Raw genomic sequence first — 20524 nt, 5'->3', positions numbered from 1 at the left:
TTCTCTGCATACGGAAGCTGTTCTGTATTTTTTTGCTTAATGTTTCACAGGGAATCAACCTATAGGCCTGAGGGCCTTGAACAACATCTTTTAATGATGTCATATTTTGTCTCCTCTCTATGTAGCAAGAATCTTTTCCTTCATTTCTTTTTAATATCTGTTTTTTTTAGAGAGGAATCTGTGTAGAACCCTTAAGTGTGTTTAATGCTTTTCTAAATATTAAAACTTTTCAACATAAACTTAACTAGATTAGAGACAAAGGACTCTTCTTTGAAAGCTACCTGAATTTTCTTCTCCTGCATGGAGATCATTTCTTCGTCACCTCTTTCTCTCTGCTTGCATTTCTCACTCTTTCATCAATCTCCATCTTCCCTCCAGGAGAGGGCCTGTTGGAGGAAAGGGGTTGCAGGTTCAATCTTGACCCTGGCCCCCTTCACCCAAACTTTCCCTGTTACACTTCTCACCAGGCCTGTCTCACTCCAACATGCATTCCTCAGTGCATTCATAAATTCTTCCAACCAGGCCTTTCCAGATCTATGCTAAGTTAGCTCTTCCAACTAAATGTGAATGCAGCCCTCCTGCATTTACAGCCCTGAGTTATAATTACTTGATGAATGTTTGCCTTCCCTGGTAGTTCTGAGGGTGAGGATAGCACTGGTCAAATGTTTCTACTGAATACTCAGTGTACAGCTTAGCGCCCAGGGGCCCAGGAACAATACTTGTTGAATGAATTAGTGGGCTCCTGATGCCCAATCTTTGATATAGTCAGTTTATCTCAATTTATTTCTTCAGTTTTCTTTTTCCCCCTTGATAGCTTACCATGTAGGAATGCAAACCCCAGAAAGAGAAAACTGGTCTCTGAATTGATGCCTTTGATGGATCAAGATGACGCTGATGAAGTATTAAACTAGTTAGTACCTAGCAGGAGGATATCATTGCTCTTTGTCTTTGAGGGTTAAAGTTGTCACAAAGTGGTCAGCTTCCATCAAATTATGTCCATATTGCCATCCAGAACTGGTGGGAGTACATATTAATAATACTGATAGCGGAGGGGAGTCTACTGGTGTTGTGAGGGACCGAGAGGGAGAACGAGGGAGAGGCCTCGGAATGACACAGCAGATGAGAAAAGAGGTTCTTAGCTTGGGATATTGGAGAAGGCAATGGCATCCCACTCCAGTACTCTTGCCTGGAAAATCCCATGGACGGAGGAGCCTGGGAGGCTGCAGTCCATGGGGTTGCTAAGAGTCGGACACGACTGAGCAACTTCACTTTCACTTTTCACTTTAATGCATTGGAGAAGGAAATGGCAACCCACTCCAGTGTTCTTGCCTGGAGAATCCCAGGGATGGGGGAAACTGGTGGGCTGCGGTCTCTGGGGTCGCACAGAGTCGGACACGACTGAAGTGACCTAGCAGCAGCAGCAGCAGCTTGGGATATATGGAGAAACTAGGGAAAAAAGCTTTAGCAAGAGTAGGGGGGTGACTATGTCGCTTTTGCTCTATTGAGAATTCTTTTTCTTAGTGCTTTTCCTAAGGTAATCTCCTTAGAAAATAACACCTGGTAATTGCTAAAGTATTGCAGCTAAGGATAATGCATGTATGCATACTAAGTGACCTCAGTCGTGTCTGACTCTTTGCGACACCATGGACTGTAGCCCACCAGGCTACTCCTCTGTCCATGGGATTCTCCAGGCCTGAATACTGGAGTGGGTTGCCATGCCCTTCTCCAGGGGATCTTCCCGTTCCAGGGATGGAACCCGCGTCTGTTTATAGTTTTTGATTGAAACCTTGGCGTTTCAAAATGAACCGCCCAATGCCTTTGGTCCTGGGGGCATTTCTGCGGAGACCGCGTTCGTCCTGAGGACTGGGCTCTCTGCTCCTTTCGTCGGCTTGTCTTTCCGCACTAGCGTCCCCTCATCCAAAACCACTCCTGGACTCTCAGCTGTGTCGCGGCTGCGCGGGACATCACCTTCCACCGCGGACCCGCAGCCCATACGACCACCTGCAGTTCTTTCCTCCCGGGTTGGTTACAAACGGGCGGGCGGCTCGGATCCCCTGGTTTCCTTCCCCGCTACTCCCAACTGTGGGGAAGTAGGGTATTAGGGATCAGGCTGGGTGGTGGTTGAACGCCAGGCAGAAATTCTGTGGTAGTACTGGTGAGGAAAACGCCAGGTAGGAGTCCTAAGGGGGGAGACGTGACGGAACCGTAAGGGGAAGACTATCACTCTTAGGGAAAATGATGAAAAACTACAGACCAGAAGAGGTAGCGTGGCCGAGCGGTCTAAGGCGCTGGATTAAGGCTCCAGTCTCTTCGGGGGCGTGGGTTCGAATCCCACCGCTGCCAGGGCAGTTTTCTTTATTGTGTAAGACTTGCCTGATAAACGAATTTTCTTCATGCCCAAAGTGGGCAGTTCTAATATCCTACAAAGTTTAGTCCTTATCTCACCCCCCTTTTGACTTCTGTTTTCCCAAGGGCCATAGGTAACTACCTCAGAACAATGCTCAACGGAAAACATGCGCTCGAATAATCTGTCTACACGTTGTTGTTCAGTCTATCTATTTGAGCGGCCAGTATATTTTCGGCATCATTCTAGGCCCTGAGGATGCCTAGAATCAATAACAATCAATAACATAAACAAAAAGTGCTTTTATGCATACAGTCCTTATTACAAACAAATGAATGGATGTCAGCTTCCTGGGAATGCCCTGCAATTCAATATAGATCCTGCCAGTGCCTCCGAGGGAATAATTTATGCTCAAAATAGTCACTATCCTTTCTCCAGCCTCTCTCAGCTCACTTACTTCGTGTCTTCTAATTTGGAAATACTTATAGTATGGGAATGGAGAAAAGTATCAAAATCGTCTTTTTTCGGGGCCTTGTTTGCAAAATCTTTTCTTGACCCGAGGGCATACAAACATTTCCCGAAATTTACAACGATATAGCAGAGTCGAGTCTATCCTAATTTCCCTGGAAGAGAAAATGACAATCCACTCTACAATTCTTGCTTTTCAAATCCCATGGACAGAGGAGCCTGGTGGGCTACAGTTCCTGGGGTCTAAAATGAGTCAGACACAAATGAGTGACTGAGCATTCACCCCTCTTTGCTGCTGCTGCTGCTAAGTCGGTTCAGCCGTGTCCGACTCTGTGCGACCCCATAGACGGCAGCCCGCCAGGCTCCCCCGTCCCTGGGATTCTCCAGGCAAGAACCCTGGAGTGGGTTGCCATTTCCTTCTCCAGTGCATTAAAGTGAAAAGTGCAAGTGAAGTCCCTCAGTCGTGTCTGACTCTTAGCGACCCCATGGACTGCAGCCTCCCAGGCTCCTCCGTCCATGGGATTTTCCAGGCAAGAGTACTGGAGTGGGGTGCCATTGCCTTCTCTGTCATCCCACTTTAGGATTCTTTGAAAATGTACTGACTTTTCCACAGGTAAAGTATCTGAAACTTTTCCAGCGTTTTTTCATCATGTTCATTTTCAGTGTTAAGGGGATATCAAAAGATTCCTGGAGTTTGAGCTAGTAATTTGGGGATTTTTAACTGCAGGACTGGGAGTCAGTTGGGAGTTTTAAAGGCAGCTGTACTCCTGAAATGAACAAAATATTGTAAATCAACGATACTTCAATAAAAACAAATAAAGCCAGGTGTCACGATCATAGGACTGTTTTAGGGAGACAACGGTCATGTTGAAAATGGATTCATGAGGATGAAGTCTACTCTATTTGGGGTCAATACAGATGTTGCTCAGCTTTCACAATGGGATGTCAGGCTTGCCACCTCCTTCAGTTAACCAGCGTTTGAAAGATATGACTCTGCAGTCAATAACACAAAACAGCAACACTCCAGGATTGTCCAGAATTTAAACTGGAATTGAAACTTCGCCAGATTCTGTTAGAAGATGGACTAAAGAAGCGACATGAAAGGATGCACTTGAGGGTTCTCATGATGGGCTAAGGACTTTTGAGTCCAAAATCTAAATGCACATCATAATTTGCAGGTAAAATAAACATTCTGAACATGTATATACATTTTACAACAGCCTATATGGTGTTGTAATTAACAAAACCTCAGATTTTCTGGAGAACATGACAACATTTTGCCATCAAGCATTAAAGTACAACTACTTGTAGTATGTGTATGCATGAGGGAGAGGGTGTTGGTGAAAAGTTTTCATCATCAAATAAGGGGTGTTCATGCTCAAAAAAGACTAGAAAAGCACTATGAACTCTCCAGACACATCCTGAACTCTGTTCTTAAGTCACATTGTATCATCTGAAAGCCACATATACAGAGTTTCATCTTGCATAGAAACAATTTTAGAGCTAGAGCCTAAATGTTTTCATCTCAAGTTTTCTTCAACTGAGAAATGCCTATATAAGGAATGTCTATATAAGGCACATGCTCTAATATCCTATAGACACTGAACCTAAAGACCAATGTTTAATCTGTCTATTGTGTAATAAGCCATGTAATTCCCTTTGGAATTTGTTACTAGAAAATTGTATATCTTGGACTCTTTGTCCAATTAGATAAGGTGTAACCATTTCCCAAAATGTTTTCTGTGAAACAAGAGGGCATGAAGGTGCTCCTCCAAACAGGATTCTTTTTGTCCTTCCCTTTGGGAAAGCAATGCTTCTTACAGTTCCTTTGTTTAAGATTTAGAAAGGACATCAGCATATTATAAACCCTGAGAAGTCTTTAAGGGAATAAAAATCCCCACCTAGCCAGCATTTCTTAAACTTGTTACTTTTAAAAAACATTAGCTTGTAAAACACCTTTGACAAATACTGGGTAACCCACTGCTCATCTCTTTCTTGACCAGTCAGGGAACTGAGAACTAAATTTAATACTCAGTTATGGTCATTGTGTTAACTGACACACACTTGCATCCTCTTGTAGGATTTTCAATTTCTATCTTAGTAGTCATATTGAATGTGGTGGTTTAGTTGCTCAGTTATGTGTGACACTTGCGATCCCACAGACTGTAGCCCACCAGGCTCCTCTGTCCATGGGATTTTCCAGGCAAGAATACTGGAGTGGGTTGCCATTTCCTTAGCCTTATAGAATGTGTGTATTTAAATTCTGTCTGCAGTAAGAACCTGTAACATTTGAAAGAGAAAGGGTAGATGTTAAGAGACACTGAAAGACTTGAAAAGATATAAATTTATTAATCCTTGTGAAAGAGCATTTCATATGTCATGCAGATAGATAAAACAAATATTTAAGAAATCAACACCTTGAAGACCTTTTAGTACATTTATAACACAGTGGGGAGGGCTTCATGCTCTTTCCATATGTAAACTTTCACTTGAGCTGTGTACACTTGACTTCTCTGTGTGTACTCAGTCACATCCAACTCTGCAACCCCATGGACTCTAGTCTATCAGGCTCCTCGGTCAATGGAATTTTTCAAGCAAGAATACTGGAGTGGGTTGCCATGTTGTGCTCCAGGGGATCTCCCTGAACCAGGAACTAAACCTGCATCTCTTGCATCTCCTGCATTGGCAGGTGGATTCTTTACTATCTCAACAGCTGGGAAGCTCACACTGACTTCTACTTACTTGTAATTAAAAAAATCTGCCTTTGCCTTGTCTTCCTTCCTCTGCTGAATCTCAGAAATTCTGAATCTATATAGGAGAGTGCCATTTAAGTTTTAATTTAAAATTTGCTGGAACTTCCCTGGTGGTCCAGTCGTTAAGACTCCTTACTTCCACTTAAGGGGCACAGGGTTGGTTCTTGGTCAGGGAACTGAGAACTGTGGCCAAAAAAAAAAAAAAAAAAAGAAATAAAAAACTTACTAAAAGTGATCAATGTTTATTAATCAAAAAAATGTTCTGTGCTAAACTGAGGTATAGCCGCACATTCAAGAAATGTGGTACAGGATTACAGAAATTGCTCAGAGAAGTCTGCGCATTCAGCAGGCATTTGTTTAGAATTTACCAGTTACAGGATCCATAACAGGTTTCTTAATTTTTTTATGCCTCAATTTCCTCATCCCACAGGGACCTTGTATGGATTAAATGATTTAAAACGTAAAGAATAGTGCCTGGCATGTGTAGGGTACTAGTATGTAGTATCACAGTACTATTATTGATAGACAAAACCTTGGAACCGAAGAAACACTGAATGGGAAGGTGAAGGACAAAGACTTGGGGGATCTCACAATTAGAGGGGTCAAGGAACCAGGAAGAACCAACACAGGAGACAAGAGGGATCAGTATAAGAAGTAGAAGGAGAAATGAGAAAGTGTAAACACCAGAATCACTGCTTTCAGGTGTTGGTGGTCAAAATATTGATGAATGAAAAGGTCTGAGAACCAGTTACTAGAGAGAGAGATTTCCCAGTCTCCCCAAGTTTGTGGGTTTCCCACACTCTATGTTTTCTTTTCTTATGTCTAGTAAGATTTGAGCTCACTCTGAAAGCTTTTCCACACTCCTCACATACATAAGGTTTCTCTCCAGTATGTACTCGCTTGTGTCCAATCAGGGCCGAGCTCTGACGGAAAGACGTGCCACACTCGTGGCAGGTAAATGGCTTCTCACCCGTGTGGATTCTTTTGTGTTGTCTCAGGACTGAGTTCTGATGAAAGACCTTTCCACACACCTCACACCTGTAAGGCTTCTCTCCGGTGTGGATTCTTTGATGATTGGTCAAGTTTGATTTCCCACTGAAAGCTCGACCACACTCTGAACATTTATAAGGTTTCTCTCCGGTGTGGACTCGTTGATGGATGGTAAGGCAGTGCTGATCTTGGAAAGTTTTCCCACAATCCCCACATCGATGGGGCTTCTCCCCTGTGTGTCCTCGTTCATGAGCCCGGCATTTACAGTTATGATGAAAGGCTTTCCCACACTCCTTACACTTGTAAGGCTTCTCTTCGATGTGGATTCTTCTATGTTTGGTGAGCTCTGCTTCGTTGCTGAAGGCTTTTCCACACTGAGGGCACCCACAAGGTTTCTCCTGAGTGTGGAGTCTTCTGTGTTTGCTTAGGTCTGAGCTCCAGCTGAAGGCCCTCCCACACTCATTGCACTCATAAGGTCGCTCCCCAGTGTGGACTCTTGTGTGTTTGATGAGGTCTGAACTCCCGCTGAAAGCCTTCCCGCACTCCTCACACGCATAGGGTTTCTCTCCAGTGTGGCTCCTGCTGTGGATGATAAGGGAATGCTTAAACTGAAAGGCCTTCCCACAGTCACTGCATTCATAAGGCTTCTCTCCTGTGTGGATGATCTGATGCATCCTGAGACAGTACCTGGTCTTGAAGGCCTTCCCACAGTCACCGCACGGGTGTGGCTTCTCCCCACTGTGGGTTTTTTTATGTCGGCAAAGAGCGGATCTACTACTGAAGGCCTTCCCACACTGGGTACAGTTAAAGGGTTTCTCCCCTGTGTGGATTATCTGGTGCATGGAAAGTTGATTTTTGGTCTTGAATGCTTTCCCACACTCATTACACACATAGGGTTTCTCGCCAGAATGAATTCGCTCATGGAGAATTAAGTCAGAATGCCAACTGAAGTTTTTGCCACATCGGGTACATTCATGCTGTTTCTTTTCTGTAAGAACTCCATACAGAATACATTCTGAGTTTGGACTGAAGTGTTTTCTAAGTCCCTTCTGGTTCTTTCCTTTCCTGAAAGTCCCTTTCTCACAGCTTTCTTTCTCTTCTCTCCGTTTCTCCCTCACAGGCATTTCGCATTGATTCTCTAATTCGACATCTTGTATACAAACTTCTCCAACTTCTGGATCCCGGGAGACAACTTTTAGGAGACTTTTAAATTTCACCCAGCACACTTCTCCATTTTCAAAAACCTCCTGTTCTGATCTTGCCTTCTCATTCTCAGGCCACGTCTTGGCAGCTGAAACAAGAAAATAAAAATGTCAGATGTTCAGGGGAAAGGAGATAAGTGAGTTGGAACAGGGGAAGCAATGGTAAATTGTTGGAAGAGTAAATGACTTTCTCATGCTTGAAGAATTGCTAACATTATGGCAAAGGTCAAAGGAGGCTGAAACACTGAAAAGTACGAAGATATTCAAAACTGAGTAAACCTGACAAAAATCCTTCCAAAGTCTACTCATGTTCTAGAATCTCCTAGTTTCGCGAATGATAACTTCATACACCTAAGCCCCTAAACAGGAAACTGGAAATCATTTTCAACTCATTCTAATACTCAGTAACATTTTACAGATGTTACCAGTGAAGTGAGCTGCAGAGGTGGTGCTCAAGTGCCAGTGTAGCCCCCTTCATAAGGATCTGTCTGCTTTGTTCCTGACAGTGGACCCTGGAGAGCCATATTTCTGTGGTGTACCTCTGCCCACTTGGGTAGGACAGGTTAGATCTGGGGAAGACCTGATCCAAACCAGGCCAGATTCTCTCCTCATGAACTCCGGAATCATGATATGAAAGCAGGTAAGGCCCGGCTCTGAAGACGGCTGCATCTTTAGCACTTAAATTTGAGTGGTGTTGGGATATGGGTGTTGTATAGGGGATGGAAAGCTCTGTCACTGGGACTGACAAGCAGAGATGGCTCTGCCAAGAAAGAAGAATGGAGCAGACCCACAGAGTAGCAGAGAAGACAGCTGGAGAGCAGGGCCTGATGGCATTCCAGCCCTTCTTAAGCCTCCTGTATACCTGCTCTTAAGTTCCACGACACCCTGAATAATAAGTACATTTGGTTTCTTTTGCTTAAGGTAGCGTGAGTTAATTTTTACTATTGGCAACCACAGTCCAAATCTATCTTATTATCTCCTAACTCTATCCCTTCTTCATCTCTATTTCGAGTGCATTCTCACTAGCTAACTTCAATACCCCTCAAAAGTCCTTTAGTCTGCTTCCTCTCTAATCCATCCTGTACACTGCTTCCAGATTATTCCTTCTAAAAATCATATCTAATCACATCACTTTTTAGCTTAAAACACTTCAATGGTGCTCCATAGTTAACCAGACAGGAAGTAAAATGTACAGTCAAGAGCCCCAGCTCACTGTCCTAGTTCTGACACCTAATAACTGTGCCAACTTGGGAGGATGATGTAACTTCTCTCTCTGACCCATTGTTTTTATCAATAAAATGGGATCTAGGTTACCCATGATAATGAAATGAGTCAATGTATGTAAAGCACCTGCAACACTGAAATAAGTACTTAATCATCTTACCTGTTAGTATAAGGATAAAGTTCAAGGTCTGTAGTTTACCAAAAACTCATTCAGTCATGATCTTGCCCTGTCCACTGCTCCTGTAGTGTCTCCACTGGCTACTGCAAGTCCTTTGCTCTGGTCATACTGAACTATTCACAGTTCACATTCTTATTCCCCTCTGCCTAGATGGACTTTCCCCTCCTTCAACGAAATGACCTTACTTATTCCACATAACTTAGTTCAATTGTTGTTCCTCCTGCAGTCTTTTGGTCTCCAGGTCAGATTTAGGTGTTTTTCCTCTCTGTTTATGTATACCAGATGCTTATCCTTATCTACATATCTCAGTAAGTCCCATGATACTGGACTGTATAATTACTTCTTTACCTATTTGCTTTCCCCACTAGAAAACAAGCTTCTGGAAGTCAGGGCCCATATCTTATCTGACTGTCTATCTCTAGAACCTTATATAATAGCTGGCACATAACAGTTGCCCAATTATGCTTTTTAGATGGCAGGTAGGACCGAAGAGTAGGTATTTGGATAGGGAAGCTGGAGTTGCCCTGTAAGCAAAGGACAATTTTTTTGAATGACAAATGTAGAAAATAGTTTAAATGAAGAGCTGGTAATATTTTATGACTGACTACATAAGAGGTTCAGGGAATGTAAAGAAAAGTAAGAAAGAGGTAGAACCAGATATAGAAATAGGGAGAGCTTAATGAAGAGATAGCCTTGGAGGGAGAGATGAGTTTGACTTTAGATATGTTGCTTCTCAGATGACAATGCAATATTCAAATAAAAATCAGGAGTTAGAAACATGAGACTGCTGCCCAGGAAAGAGGTAAAGGTTACCTCTTCGGATGGCAGGCATCCAACTTCACAATAACAGAGAATAGAAAAAGACAAGGGTCAAAGGCTCAGGACTCCGAATGAGGGAAGGTCCTGAAAAAACAAACAAACAAACAAAATCCCCTAAAATCCAGAGGCAGAAAAGCAATGTTCTCTGAGCATTGTAGTAAATGATACACAGAGGGCAGATAAATTGTCAGAGCCTTTTTGCAAGAAATCGCAAAAAGTCTATTAGATATGTTGCAGAGAGCTGATTAGATAATGACAGAATAATTACCCAAATAGTATGTTTTCTCTGCTTTTAAGATTTCCTAAATAGATTTCCTCTGGGCCCTTGAGGATGGATGGCCCACCACTAAGAACATTCTATAACCATTCTGTCACATGGAACACACAAGGGGACAGACAGCTTCTCTGGCACTCACCTGGACAGGTGCAGCTCAGGAACTCCCAGTCCTGTCGATCCTGAACACAGGGCTCTGTACCTTGCTCCAGACGGGAGATCAAAGGAGGTTTAGAAAATGAAAATCCTGGTTGTACAGAAGGAAGAAGGAATAAGTGTGTATAGCAACAAAGAACTGCCCTAACATTTACTTTGATCCCTCTGTTTGCATATGAAAATAGGAAAGAAATGTCTATTTGGGCAGAGAAAAGGGTTTATTCAGGGGTCTGGTAACCTGTAAATGAAACAGGTTGAAGGACTTTCTCAGAAGTCAATACTCAGAAAGGCAAAGAAAGAGTTTCTGGAAAACTGTCGTTGGTTATATTTTCCCTGTTCTTTTTAGGAGAATGGAAGTTTGTAAAGGAAGGCTGATCTACTTTCAGCCGCTAGGAAGGAGTTCATGACTAGGTGATGGATACAAAGCATTTAATGGAAAATGAGAGGCTTGAGAAGGCAAGAATCTAGGGAGAATAGAAGCTAAGGATTTCCGTTCTATTCAGAGAGACTTTCATTTCAGAGAATCAGAAAACAGCAATTAAGTTAGCCAGGAAATTATCTTGCTATGTAAACAGGGACAACTCAAAACTAATCTGGGAGGAAGAAGCTGATGATAAAGAACGAGGGCTCTGATTTTCAATATGAGACCCCATACACATCAACAAAGCAATGAAAAGAAAAAGGAAGGGAGAAAGTACTAAGCCAAGTGCAGGGAAAGTTCTTACCAAGTGACACCATGTTCCCATAATTTTCCAACATCACATCTTTATAGAGGTGCCTTTGAGCGTGGGTCAGACACTGCCACTCCTCATGACTGAAGTTCACAGCTACATCCTCAAATGTCACTGACTCCTGAAACAACATGTTCCTGCTATTGTGGGAGGAAATTTCATAGTTCCCTCAGGAAACAGAGGCAGAAGAAAAGAATTTGTAGGGAGAAGGTTTACAGAAGTGAAAGGCTGTTACTGTTTGGTGTATATCTGGGGACGAGGTGAAAGGGAGCTTAGGCTTTCAGTAGCAAAAAATAACGAAAGAACAAACAATCCACAAGTGGTCTGTCATCCAAAAAAGCATCCTTTAGGAGAGGGAGCACCTGGACTTGGGAGTGGCATAGCCAGGTAAGGGAGTGAGGACAAGGACACATTTAGGAGACAGAGATATATTTTCAGGAAGGAAGGAAGGGGCCTTAGCTCACTTGAGGCTGGCTCATCACTGTATGTTTTGCTCCTGGCAGGTTTCCTTGGCTCTCATCTCTGGCTAAGGCAGGGCACTGAGGAAATGGTAGAGCTGAGAGAAGGGAAATAAGCCTAGAGTCAATTCAGCACAGTGTTAATGAAGCCTACTTTCATCCTCTCCTCCCCCAATGTAGAAGCTTATGAAGCTCTGATCTAGGGGGTGAGTTGACTGCATTACAGTATCCTCTTTCTCCATTCATTCCTCTAGTCTCAGTTTCCAGTGCGAGGTACCATGACCTGGCCAGCAGCCAAGCCAACTGTAAGTGCACTCTTCTTTTCTCTCACCTACTAAATCCTTTACTCTGTCTCTCTTAATCCTAGAAGACCTAAAAGGTCCAAATCACTGACTACCAGCTTAATATGATAGCTCGGCTTCCTGTGTTTGAATGTTGCAGTAATTTTGTCCAGAAAGACTTGGGGTGGAGGTGGAGGGGAAAAAAGGAGAGGTATGGATCAGAAATATCCACGGAGAGACTTCCCTTGGTGGTCCAGACACAAATTCGATTCTTGGTCAGGGATCTAAGATCCCACTTGCCACAGAGCAACTAACCCCGGCACTGCAGCTATCAGGTGAAAGACCCTGCATCCGCAATTAAGACCCAATGCAACCAAATACGTATTTTTTTTTTAAGGAAATATAAATAAATATAAATAAAAAGGGATAGGTCCAAAGCTTACTTCTTTATGTAACTTACTAGTTGGTCTACCTCCACTTAGTTCACTAGAAAAATTTTTTCTCTTGTTCTTATTAGAGAAAATCACTTTCCCCCTTTGATTCTGAGTCTTTTTCCTGTTAATTCCCTAGTATTAAGCAATTCTGCTCCCCACCCCCAACTGCCCTCCCAGTATAGTATAATGCACACCACTTTTTAAAATGCAAAAGAAACTTTCTCAGAGTGTACAAATGACCAGGTATGATCCGTATGGATTGGGAAAAAAAGTAGTTTCTCACTACCGGTTAATGGGGCTCCTGTTTTATTCCTTGAAGGCCAACCTGGCCTTTCTGTAGCTTCCGTGTTTATGGTGGTTTATCTTTCTTGATAGTTATCAACATATCCCCCAGTCCAAGACCATTCCTTTCTGGTCTGAAGTCACCTATCGGTAAGACTCTAGGGTCATCCCTTGGCCTCAGGACCCCAAAACTATCACTTCAATTTCACCAAAACCTCAATTTAGGAAAAAACTGGCTTCTTTCTTCAGAAATGTGTCAAGAAGATTCTTCTTTGGTCTATGTCACCCTTAGCTTTTGATCAAAACAGGTCTGTGTTCACAATCATTGTGGATTCCATACAGTTTCCCCACTATCTTCTCTGAAAGTCTGTTACTTTATGACTCTTTGTCTCAAAAAGTTAGTTGGTTGGGAAACCAACCCCCTGGAAGGCACGGAGCTCACAGCAGACACATGCTTTGTTCCAAAATGTTCCATAACAGTTCTTTTCCTTATAATATCAATAAACTTTAAGCTCCCAATTGTTTTTTTTTCAATCACCATTTTATAATGAACATTTTCAAATATACAAAAAAGTTGAAAGAACTATACAGGAAACATCCATATACTTACCACTGACATTCTACTATTAACATTTTGCAATATTTGCTTTATTGCATATCTGTCCATCTAACTATCTATAAATTCATTTTATTTTTTGTTGCCTTTCAAAGTAAGTTGAAGACATCAGCATACATGACCCCTAACACTATGACACATATCATTAATTAAAGTTGAATATTTGTATACATTCTTATTTTTAAAGTAAAATTTATATACAGTCAAATGTATAAGTCTTAAATTTTTGACAAAGCATACCCTTATTTAACTCAAACTTTCCTCCATATGCATCCCAGTTGGATGTTTACCATATCTTCTTCATAAATTACAAAACTTTTGTTACTTTGTAGTGGCTTTTTTTCCCCTAAGTGTTCATTACATTAAAAACTGTTTTTAAATGTGGTAAAAAAAATATAAAAGGAAATTTACCATTTTAACTATTTCTAAGTATTTCAATAGTGTTAAAATATTCACAGTGGTGGGGGGAGGATGAATATGTGGAACAGAACTTTTAGGGCATCAAAATAGTCTGCATACTACTTTAATAGCAGATACATAGTATTATTCATTTGTATAAACCTGTATAACTGTATAGCACAAAGCATGAATCCTAATATAAACTGCTGCTGCTGCTGCTGCTGCTAAGTTGCTTCAGTCATGTCCGATTCTGTGCGACCCCATAGACGGCAGCCCACCAGGCTCCTCTGTCTCTGGGATTCTCCAGGCAAGAATACTGGAGTGGGTTGCCATTTCCTTCTCCAATATAAACTAGGGAGTTTAGAGTTTAGTTAATAATTATGTGTATATTGGCTCATCGCTTGTAACAAATGTACCACACTAAAATCATAACAGATCTCCTGAACTTTTTCATCTTGCAAAACTGAAACTCTCTACCCATTAAACAACAAAACAACAACTCTGTTTTTCCATCTCCTCAGCCCCTGGTAACCACTGTAGTGATTTTTTTCCCCAGGAGTTGGTGATGGACAGGGAAGCCTGGAGTGCTGCAGTCCATGGGGTTGCAAATAGCCGGACAGACTGAACGACTGAGCTGAACTGAACTGTGCAGTGCGGCTCGTGGCATCTTAGTTCTCCCATCAGTGATTGAACTTAGGGAACAGCAGCAGTCCTAATGACTGGAGTGTGAGGGAATTCTCTTCACTGTAGTGATTCTTAAACTTTATTTCTTAGTTTCTGAATTTGAAAGGTCAGTTAAAAATGAACTTGGGGGAATTCACACATGGGTGAGAGTGTCCTTTTCTAAGGACATTCATTTCATCATTGGGGTCCCACCTTCATGACTTCATCTAAAATTGATTACTTCCCAAAGCCTCACCCCTAAATATCATAACACTGGGTTGGGGGGTAGGGCTTCAACATATGAATTTTGAGGGGATAGAAACATTCAGCCCATGACAAAACTATTTGTTAAAGCAATGTACAGATATTATCTAGGATGAGATTAACTCGTTTACATATTATGCTAAGTAATTATAAACTTTATGGCCCTAAAAATCACTTATAGGAAGAGAATTCAATATCTTTTGAGAAAAAGAGGACTGGAATACTCAGGTCAGATGTGAACCATAAAATTATATATATTTTTAAACTTTAAAAAAATGAAATAAAATTAACAACCAAGTTAAGCAATATCCATTATTTTCTACCTCTTAAATTTGTGATAAATATGTTCTATAGTATTAATTTTTCCTTTATGATTACTTTACAGTAGAAATTTCAAGATTTCTCTTCTGGAAGTTCCAATAATATGCTTAGAAATTCATTTTACCTTTTTTTTTCTTTGCAGGTAATATGTATCAGCCTAAAAGCCTATTTTAGGGGTGTCTAGGTGCCTAGTCCTCTGTCTAATAGCCTCTGTCTATACAAACTACTAGCGCCACCTGGCACTAGTGGTAAAGAACCCGCCTGCCAATGCTGGTTAGGTGTAAAAGATGCTGGTTCCATCCCTGGGTGGGGAAGATCCCCTGGAGAAGGGAATGGCAATCCACTCCAGTATTCTTGCCTGGAGAATCCCATGGAGAGAGGATCCTGGTGGGCTACAGTTCATAGGGTCACACAGAGTCAGACATGACTGAAGCGACTTAGCACACAAATCTTCTCCACTTTTCTCTTTATGTATGCCACCGAAGAGCATTTCTAAAGCCCAGTCCCACATTTCCCCTTCTTTATTTTTCCCAAAGTTTCACAACAAAACCTTTGCTCCTTCTTTTGCCATGGCTTTATCTTATTTCTCAGGTATACCTATACTATACTGTAAAAATCTCAGGGTTAACAGATGTACAGAAATAAAACGACATACAATCAATATTTACATGTTGGTAAAACTGTGGTTGGGGAGGCGTTACCAAATTATACTACAAGTTTAACATGTGCAAATATTCATGTACCCATATGTAAGCTACTTGTCATATATATATCGAGTTGAACATATAATAAGTGGATGAATACATTCAAAGCTTCCATAAATTGCTTTGAAGAATCTTTTCTTATGAATTTTTATTTTTTTTCCAAATTTGATTTAAGATGAGGGCAGAAACTGAATAATTTAGTTCCTGTCAATACCAGGCCAAGGCTAATATAGAAAGAATATATTTTTCTATAAATACTCAATAATGAGCACATTTCCAGGCCCCAGGAAGCATCTCTCACCTAGTCGTGTCCCTGCCCCATTTTTAGCTGCCATAACTCCTGCCACAATACCCTGTGTACATTACCTCTTTCCTGTAGGAACATGGTATCAGGGATGCCAAACTGGTTTGGTGATCCTGGACTCTCATCTGATACCACGACCTATTGCAAGGAATAGAAAACATTTGGAGAAGTTATGGAGGGACAGAAAATTTATGGTAAGCTGCATATTGGTTGGTTATGCAACCAACTATAAAGTTCTATTCATGGAAATCAACTCTCCAAACTACCAAAAGGGGTGAGAAAAACAGGGGCTCAGTCTCTGATATACCTTATGAAAAACAGAAATGGCATCCAATTATTCTATAACTTAAAAACATCACCAGGTAATCCAAAAAAAGTATTTTGAAGGAGAAAACTTCCACACAGTCAATCCAAGCCCACCATACTTCCATTACTTTCCTCCTTTCCTGGACTCACTTCTTCTTCCTCCTTGTGATACACTGTAGATTCTCCTCTTTTTACCGGCTGCATGTTTTCTTTTCCAGTCTTCTAGTACTGTCCCAGTTTCTTCTCTGCTGGTTGGATCCAGCTCCTAAAGTCAATCCGGGCTTTGCTCAGATAACCAGTTTTGAAGTGGCTCCAGCGGATACTAGCCTCCTTTCAGGGATATAAGCCTTGGTGAGACCAGTCAAAGACTGCTTCTGACCCACAGGGCAGCTGCTTTTTGGTTTGATGTATCAATACTGCCCTAGATGTGGGGTTCATCAGCAGTAATAAGCTAGTGGTGATCCCATAGCTTGTTTTCCTGTATATTTGATGAAGAGAAGAGAGAATAGAGGGATGTGACCAAAGTGAAAAGAAGGAATCACTGAGAATCTGGAGTATCTATGAGAGATGAGGGAGAAGAGGAACAAACTGAATATGATAATATATCCAGAATACAACTTCTCCTGCCACCATCTTGGCCCAAGCCACCATTGCCTGCCTTGCCCTGTATTGTGTTAGCCATCAAACTGGTCTCCTGCTTCTGTCCTTGTCTTCTACTTGTCTTTTCTCAATACGATAAAGTGGGCCATTTAAAACTTAAGTTGGATTATTTCAGCTCTCTGCTTAAAAGCCCTCAATGCGTCCATCTTACTCAAAATAAGGAGTAGCATATAAAGAATCTCACTGCATCGCCTCTGTTCATTCAAAATAAAAGCTAAAGTCCCTACAGGGCCATATGAGTCTACAGGGTTGCTATTACCTCTCCTACTATTCTCCCCCTCGTTCAACCCCCTTCAGTCCCACAGATCTTTCTCTTCCTTTTTAGGCACGGTGCCATTTTAGGGACTTTGCACTGGCTGTTCCCTCTACCTCAAGCTATCCTCACGATGAATAATCTCGCCTCCTTCAACTGTTTGCTTGCATGTAATCCTCCCTAGGAAACCTACTTTAGGTGCACTAAAATTTATTTAAAATTTTAAAATTACAGTCTACCACCTCCTTCCAATCATGGCATGCCTTGCTTTCCTATACAGCACTTTCCAACAAGGTGCATAAGTTAATTATATAATTTGCATTGTTTATTGTAGGTCTTCCTTTCACTATAACGTAAGCTTCTAGGCTTTTGAGAGCACGGACTTCTTGTCTATTTTGTTCACTGCTCTATCCCCAACGTTTAAAACAGTGCCTGCACCAGCAGTCGCTCAGCTAGAAATTGGCCAAATGAAAGAACGCACGAATGGATGCTGGGGAGGAAAATAAGTGAAAAAAAAAAAAAAAAAGTAAAGGGCCGCTGAAAGCAATAAGAGCGCGGGGGAGGCGGAGAAAAAAGTCCTTGTCGGGCAGGAATCCGCGGCGGACTCCAGATCCCGGGCAACCCGGCCCCAAAGCCCCGCCCCATCCCCGCCCGCCGTTCCGGGCCCCTGGGAGGAGGTGTATTAATATTAAGATTTAAGTGAAGCAGGTGGTGGTGTCGGCCTCCTTCCAGCCGCCCCTCGGAGGGTTCGGAGACCCCAGTGGCAGCTTGGGAGCCCGTCAGCTACAGTCCCATCCCACGCTGGCTGGAGACACAGACCTTCCTGCCGATATTCTTCTCTACAAATGGCAAAATAAAGGAATCTGTTCTAGCTCCACTTCCTAGTCCTTCAATAATCAGTTCCGGTGACTTTCTAGGAAATCATCAACTCGCTGGTTGAGGAGTTCCCTAGAAACCCTCCGCAACCGCAGCCCCAAACGTGTTATTTCTTGTTTTATGTTCTTCAGAATGCATCTCTTAAAACAGAAGCACAATGTCATTATCCCAACTATCAAAATTAAAATAACTCCCGGGTATCATCTAATACTGAGTCCATATTTTAATTTCCCAAATAGATAAAATATGCTGCTTTTTTGAATCAAGATCTAAAGTCTATGTACTTTATTTGGTTATTTGTCTTAAATCTTTTTAAATTTAGATCTAGAATAGTTCCTCCATCTTTCACTTTCTCCCCCATCGAACACATTTGGCCATTTGTCCTGAATATTCCACATGCTGGCTTGGTCTGAGTCCATCCCCATTTAATTTGTTTCTCTAGCCTTGTATTTGTTAACTAGATGTTAGCTCTAAAGGTTTAGAGTTTGCTTTACCTTTATGGGTAAGCATTATTTTTACGTGGTGCTACCTACTTCCTTTTGCTTTACATCAGGAGGCATATAATGTTGGATTATTTCACTCTCTGTGATGTTAAGATTCATCAGTGAAGCAGCACTTGCTAGTTGGATCCTTCCATGTAAAGTTCATCAACCTTTCATCTGGTGGTTTCATCCACTGATGATCTTTGCCTGAATCAAGCATTTTATTGCAAAACCAGGATTTTCTAATTAAAATTTTTTTTTCACACTTATGATTTGGAATTCCTTTTAAAAGAAGGACTTTATCTCCTTAACCTGTCAATTCAGGGTTGTTTGGTTATTCTGAAATGTCAGTTCTAACAGAAAAGACAGAATAAATGTTTATCTTTCTATTTAACTGCCAATTTTCAGGGTAAACAGCCGTGCCCTAGGTGCCATGGCCGCTGTTATTATACATTAACCACTTTTCAAAATAACCATCAATGAGCACTGCCTTCCAGTATTCATACTTTTGTGTAGCTTCTTCCCATATTATACCAGGGTTGGTTTGTGTGACCCATTGAGTATGGCAGAAATGATGTTATGTTACTTTTAATATTAGGTAATAAAAGAAAATGTGGTGTCCTTCTTGGTCTCTCTTTTTCTCCCGTAGTCTCAGATCACTCACACTGGGGAAAGCCAGCTGCCATATGTTAAAAAGAGACCCAGGTGGTGAGGAACTAAAGCTTTCTGCCAACAGCCATATGAGTGAGTTCAGAAGTGGAACTGTCAGCTCTCTGCCAAGCCTTCAGATGACTGCAGCCTGGGTCAACAAATCGGCTGCAACCTTAAGACAGAACCAGAACCAGAACCATCTCTAAGCTGCTCTTAGGTTCCTGACCTGTAGAAACTGTGAGATAATATTTGCTGTTTGACTCTAAATTTGGGGGTAGTTTATTATGCAGTAATTGGTAACTAATATTTCTTATTGTTTTCTCTTTTTGAACATCATTAACTCACAGATTTTTAAAAAACATTCAAGGAGTTTTTTTTTCTTCAAAGGAGTCTTAATTGCAGTCATTATTATTTTTTCTTTTTGATGTTCAAGTGATTCCATCTTTGGCCAGTGGGAGTCCCTTTATTTTATTTCCTGTGTTCTTTTCGTCTAACTCTGAATCTTTGATAGTTTTTTTTTTCCTTTTTTTTTAGTTCTGGCAGGACAAGATATTTCAGGATCATTTTCTATATTTCTTGCTCCAGACCTGGAATTAGCCATTTCTTCAAGAAGTCTTGGTTCCTTTCAGTGGGATGAGTGATTGCATAGCTTTGTGAATGGTTATAACTTCTTTTACAGCTTATCAAAATCAAATAAAATTAACTTCATTATGAGATTGAATCCAGACTAAATTACTTGGTAACCAGGTACATGAGAACCTAAGCAAGGTCCATGTTTCCCAAATGAGACAATATGCGGAAATCATTTAAAACATTCAGTTCAGTTCAGTCTTCAGTCCTGTCTGACTCTTTGCGACCCCATGAATCACAGCACGCCAGGCCTCCCTGTCTATCACAAACTCCCTGGAGTTTACTCAAACTCATGCCCATTGAGTCGGTGATGCCATCCAGCCATCTCATCCTCTGTCTGGCATCAAATTTCATGATTCAAATGATAGAACTGCAAGTCTGAAAGAGACCCTAGTTTTGACCAAGTATAATTCATTCATTCACTCTTGAGAAACCTGAGGCCCAAGAGATTAAAATTCTGTCTAAAACTACAAAGGAGGATAAAATTAGAAAAGAAACTAAGGACTCTAGAGTCCTGGATCTCATACTGGGGCTATTTTGATAAAAAGTAGTCTTCCAGACCTATCAGGGCTTCTATTTATTAAAAAATAAAAGAGATTTGAAAGCACTTGGCACATTAGTTATAAAACAGTGTTATACAAAGTTCATCAGTCTTATATTTTGAAGACATGATTCCTGGCTCTACCACTCACTAACTTGATATTTTGGGCAAGTCATTTAACTGCTTTGCATCTCAGTTGCTGCACCTATAAAATTGTAGTAAATTCTTTAATCTCAGCTCATTGTAAGCATAGGGTTTCC

The 20524-nt window shown here is 41.4% G+C and overlaps 1 protein-coding gene and 1 non-coding gene across 12 annotated transcripts in view; one reads left to right on the top strand and one right to left on the bottom strand.

Moving 5' to 3' along the window:
* The first annotated feature begins 2261 nt into the window (after positions 1-2261).
* Positions 2262-2343, top strand: TRNAL-AAG. The gene has a single exon. It is a non-coding gene; the product is annotated as a tRNA-Leu (tRNA).
* A 2795-nt stretch (positions 2344-5138) lies between these two features.
* Positions 5139-20524, bottom strand: part of ZNF311 (zinc finger protein 311) — a 29938-nt gene continuing 14552 nt past the window's right edge. For 2 of the 11 annotated variants that reach the window (XM_043908152.1, XM_043908158.1), the window contains 5 exons: positions 15928-16003; positions 11604-11695; positions 11134-11260; positions 10395-10499; positions 5139-7846 (listed from right to left, as the gene is read on the bottom strand). In XM_043908152.1, coding sequence (XP_043764087.1) covers positions 6264-7846; positions 10395-10499; positions 11134-11260; positions 11604-11695; positions 15928-16003 — 1983 coding nt within the window. In that variant the 3' untranslated portion in view covers positions 5139-6263. Of the gene's footprint in view, positions 7847-10394; positions 10500-11133; positions 11261-11603; positions 11696-15927; positions 16004-16321; positions 20486-20524 lie in introns of those variants that run through there. The other 9 variants (XM_043908159.1, XM_043908161.1, XM_043908162.1 and 6 more) reach the window with 7 other exon arrangements.

The sequence above is a fragment of the Cervus elaphus genome, chromosome 7, assembly GCF_910594005.1.
Source record: "Cervus elaphus chromosome 7, mCerEla1.1, whole genome shotgun sequence".
In the NCBI taxonomy this organism is placed as follows: domain Eukaryota; kingdom Metazoa; phylum Chordata; class Mammalia; order Artiodactyla; family Cervidae; genus Cervus; species Cervus elaphus.
The sequence above is the reverse complement of the archived record's forward strand: the minus strand, read 5'-3'. Positions and strand labels throughout refer to the sequence as shown.